The sequence below is a fragment of the Filicampus tigris genome, chromosome 4, assembly GCF_054856515.1.
Source record: "Filicampus tigris isolate MCC_2025a chromosome 4, RoL_Ftig_1.0, whole genome shotgun sequence".
Taxonomy (NCBI): Eukaryota; Metazoa; Chordata; class Actinopteri; order Syngnathiformes; family Syngnathidae; genus Filicampus; species Filicampus tigris.
This window is the reverse complement of record NC_141220.1, coordinates 4,852,501-4,857,500: the sequence shown is the minus strand read 5'-3', so window position 1 is coordinate 4,857,500 and position 5,000 is coordinate 4,852,501. Positions and strand designations below refer to the sequence as shown.

At 40.3% G+C, this 5,000-nt stretch overlaps 1 protein-coding gene across 1 annotated transcript in view; it reads right to left on the bottom strand.

Annotated features, from left to right (window-relative positions):
* zc3h18 (zinc finger CCCH-type containing 18) overlaps positions 1-5,000 on the bottom strand; it is a 46,642-nt gene that overhangs the window by 1,819 nt on the left and 39,823 nt on the right. Inside the window, exon 19 of the mRNA XM_086027889.1 lies at positions 2,483-2,579. Within this exon, the coding sequence (XP_085884015.1) occupies positions 2,483-2,579 (97 nt within the window). The remainder of the gene's footprint in view (positions 1-2,482; positions 2,580-5,000) is intronic.

The following is a 5,000-nucleotide window of genomic DNA, read 5'->3' as shown; positions in this document are numbered from 1 at the left end:
GGGTTAGCTCTGTTGCTACAAATGTACCACCTGAGCGTTTCACTCTTTTGGCGTGAATAACTGATTTCTACAAAAGCGTGGAACTGCCAATGTGGAGTAAAAACTTTTGACTGGCAAATACTCACAAATACTTTCAAACGTACCTGTAGGCTAAATGCTACAAACGTGGAATGTTTTCCGATAATGCCACAGGGTACTGACTCGCACATGCATGCCTTTTTTTGTTTAAGCATTTGGCCTACATCATACCAACGCGCTTGAAGATTAAGTAAAAACTTTTTTTTTTTTAGTTTTTTTTTTAATACGTAATTTCTACATTTTTCCCCATAATGCCACAGAGTATTGAAATGTACATCAAGGACTAGCTCAAGTAAAAAAGTTATTGGCCTAGCATTTGACCTACATTATTCTAATAAATTCTAAAATTAAATAAGTAAACATTGTTTTTTCCAAATGTTATGGTTTTATTTTTAGTTTGCAGTGCATGATTTACATTCAGTATTATTTTCCCGCATAATGCCACTGGCTATTGACTTACACATGCACATAACCCGTCGGATTATCAGGGGAAAAAAAAAAAACGCTGAATGGAAATTAGGCACTGCAGACAATAGAACCATAAAATTACGAATACAGGAAGTCCTCAATTTTACGAACGAGTTCCGTTCCTACTCTGGTGATGTAACACATATGTCGCATTTCACCGTTAGTCGAAATTTGCCTCAAAAAAAACCCCTGAAAATACAGGTACATAAAAAAAAAAAAGCATAAGATGCTGAATTTAGCATTACTGCTGAGAAGAGGAGAAGAGGGCGAAAAAGGCAAAGGTACTGTTGGCGCCCGCAGACACGATTGAAACACTACGCATGCTCAACCGCAAGGAATGTTGGTCTTTGTAGTACAGGAGGTGCTTGTATGGGGTAAACAAGCCCAGAGACGCAGGACAACAGCACACTTTTGGTGCGAGAAGGAAACTGGCTGCTTCATTCATGCGGTGAGTGACATGAATATCAAGTGTTTTATTGACAGTAACAAGCGGAAATGACGTCCATTTGAGTCCTGACGCCGTGTGTCGCTGTACACAGTGGGTTATTCAAATGCCGGAGCAACTGTCCGCTCGATCATGTAAAACCTAACCCGAATACTGACTGCATGTAAGAGTAGTTACTATGGTGCTGGGGACAAAATGGAGGAGGAGGCACGGGCGTCGTAAAGTCGAAACGTCGTAGGTCGCGTACGCTGTAACTCAAGCGCTTCCTATATACGATGTTTACTTACTTAATTGTTTTTAACATATCGATATAATGTAGACCAAAACCTAAAAAAAAACTTTTTTTCTTGAGCAAGTCCATCATGCACAAGTCAATACCCCGTGGCATTATGGGGAAAAAATGTAAGTTCAAGCTTATTTGTGAGCATGTTCGAACACACTTGTAAATACGTTTGAATCTACTCGCAAGTATGTTTGAACGTAGTTGCCTGTCAAAAATTTTTACGACACATTGGCAGTTCCACGCTTACGTAGATTTACACTCCGTGTAACCATTACACTAATGTAAAAGTTTGGTTATTCTTGGTTTGAGTGGTTATTCCTGGAGAGGGACGGAGGGATGTCGTCGCAAAGCTGCTGCTCAATGCACATTGTCACAAATGCAATCAATCAATCAAAACAAAATGTGCATCTCACCTCACAGAAGTGGGTTTTGTAGCCCAACAGCATGTTCCAGCCTTGTTGCGCTACACAAGTTTTTTTTAATACTAATTTTTCAAATGTTTAAAATTATAATAGTGATTTGCTCAAATGCTTTCTTTTTCTGTAAATTATTGTTTTCTATGTATTATTTTTACATTGTTGTAGTTACAAGAAAAGTACATTCACCAAAAAAAAGTGTTAGTTCTAATATCTAAACAAAATAAGTACAGATATGAATACCATTCAGGAACCAAATTGATAAGCAGTCTCATTAAAAGAAGTAGCATAGTTAAAAATGCTAATGATGCCCATAATTTACATCATTTGTGTTTAACTCATTCACTGCCATTGGCGAATTTGTCTTGTCACAGTCCAGCCATTCAACCCAGGAACTTCTTTATATTTTTTTCAAGCATTAGGGTAAAAGAGGTTCTGAAAATGTCTGGCAGTGAATGAGTTAAGATCTGTTGAACACGGGCCCAATTCTTTCTTCTGGGTTCACAAAGCAACCATTTCGCAGAGGAACACGAGTCAGTTAGAATTGCGCATGTACATGTGTACCTCTAGGGCATGTTCCTCATTGAGACTAAACATTTGTGAGCAGAGCAAACATTCCTCCAGCTGCTGGGAACAATAACAAATGTGTGTGCGCATGCATGTGTGCGTGTGTGTTTGTGTGTACAAGCATGCGCCAGGGCTGGGGTGATTATGAAACATGCACGCTTCTTTTCGACGACTTGAATTACTGTTTGATGTAGTGTAACATGAAGGTCGAACAGTTCGACTAACCTGTCTCCCTGGGGCGGCATCGGCCGGGGTCCTTGGCCTCTGGGTCGATCCATTCGAGGGGAGAGTGGTGGTCGGCCAAGTATCCTCCTATCACGAGCTGAAAGAGGTTGATGAGGGCATTAGCAATGATTCATGTCTTTTTTGGACCGCACATGTTCTTACAGAAGAAAATAAGAAAATACATTTATGACATCCATCACACGATCCCATGGTATATGTGTATGTATGTATGTATATATACACACGTATATATATATATATATATATATATATATATATATATATATATATATATATATATATATATATATATATATATATATATATATATATATATATATATATATATATATATATATATATATATATATATATATATATATACACACGTATATATATATATATATATATATACACGTGTATATATATATATATATATGTATATGTATATGTACCGACTGTTGGTAATACACTAAAACGTCATGGATTAAAATCATTCATGGAACGGAAGATTCCCCTGCTTAAACCAGCACATGTCAAGGCCCGTCTTAAGTTTGCCAATGACCATTTGGATGATACAGAGGAGTCATGGGAGAATGCTTTGTGGTCAGATGAGACCAAATTGGAACTTTTTGGTCATAATTCCATTAACCGTGTTTGGAGGAAGACGAATGATGAGTACCATCCCAGGTACACCATCCCTACTGTGAAGCATGGTGGTGGTAGCATCATGCTTTGGGGGTGTTTTTCTGCACATGGGACAGGGCGACTGCACTGTATTAAGGAGAGGATGACCGCGGCCATGTATTGTGAGATTTTGGGGAACAATCTCTTTCCCTCAGTCAGAGCACTGAAGATGGGTCGTGGCTGGGTCTTTCAACATGACAATGACCCCAAGCACACAGCCAAGAAAACCAAGGAGTGGCTACTTAAGAAGCATATCAAGGTCTGGCGTGGCCTAGCCAGTCTCCAGACCTAAAATCTTTGGAGGGAGCTGAAACCTTTCTCGGCCACAGCCCAGAAACCAGTCTGATCTACAGATCCGTGTGGAGGAGTGTGTCAAAATCCCTCCTGCAGAGTGTGCAAACCTGGTGAACAACTACAGGAAATGTTTGACCTCTGTAATTGCAAACAAAGGCTAGTGTACCAAATATTAACATTGGCTTTCTCAGGTGTTCAAATACTTATTTGCAGCTGTATCACACAAATTGTTTAAAAAAAAAATATTTAAAAAATCATGCATTAAGATTTCTGGATTTTATTAGATTATCTCTCTCATAGTGGACATGCACCTACGATGAACATTTCTGACCCCTCCATGATTTCTAAGTGGGAGAAATTGCAATATAGCAGGGTGTTCAAGTACTTATTTTCCTCACTGTATATATACACACATTGTGGGGATATCTTAAAGAGACGGTGGGGCCGGGATGACCATGTTTTCACTAACAAGATCATTTGATATATTTTTTGAAGAGGAAAATGAAAAGAGTTGCCATTTTCTATTTTATCCATCCATTTTGGAGAACTTAGGAAATAAGTGACTTCATGAATAACGCCCCTTGATAATGAGCACAATGGCCACGCCCCCTACCGTTCTATCCATGTTCGGCCGGAGTCCCGCGAGAAACCGATTCCAAATTCTCCATTGGACATCATTGTACCTTTATTGATTATAGCGTCCAAAAACGGTGATCAATTGGCACCAAAATATATGTGGACAGCTCTACTAATGACCACTTCAACATATCAAAAGGATTAACCTCTCCGTGGCTGATTTATATGAGAATGAGGAAATGTGGAAGTAGAGCTACATAGATTTAGGCTGGGACGAGCGCACATTGCTTCTTTGCTTAAAAAAAAAAAAAAATGCTTCTTTGCTGATCACGGTTAGGACGGGTGAGGCATTATACACAGTCAGGATATTTACAGAGACTGAAGTGGGAATGAGGAGACGTGCACATTTATTTGGATGAGGAATGGCACCAGTTTTTCGACTTACAACGCGCCGTCCAATTTGGAAGGTAACAGTCGAAATGGCACGTTCCAATGCGGACACACTCGGCTGTGCAGTCAGCCTCGCTAGAAATTTGTATTGGCTGTTCGATGAGGGCTCTCGTCACTCTCAGCCACTTCACTCGGGCAGAAGGTGCAAGCAAACAAGCAGGGACACCGCTCGCGACTGCTTGCGAGGCGACCTGAAGACACAGGCTCATCTTCACCTCCACACGCCGGGCGGACAGTAAGGAGCTAATGTTGTTGTGCTAATGCCTTTTGTTTTAACGGCCTGAAGCTAGTTGTTGCTATTAGCCGCCCCATTATCCTACCTTTAGCCGGGGAGGGAAGAAGGGAATGTAAAGTTCCAATCTGACTGCTGCTGCCGCCTCTCTCCCTCCTGAGACACGAGTTTAGCGTAGCTAAATGTCCGAAATATAACTAGTCGTGTGCGCATTCATGCTCTTGTCCGCTTCAGCTTGTGAAAGTCGAGGAGCAATCGTCACTGTATTTTTGATTCTGT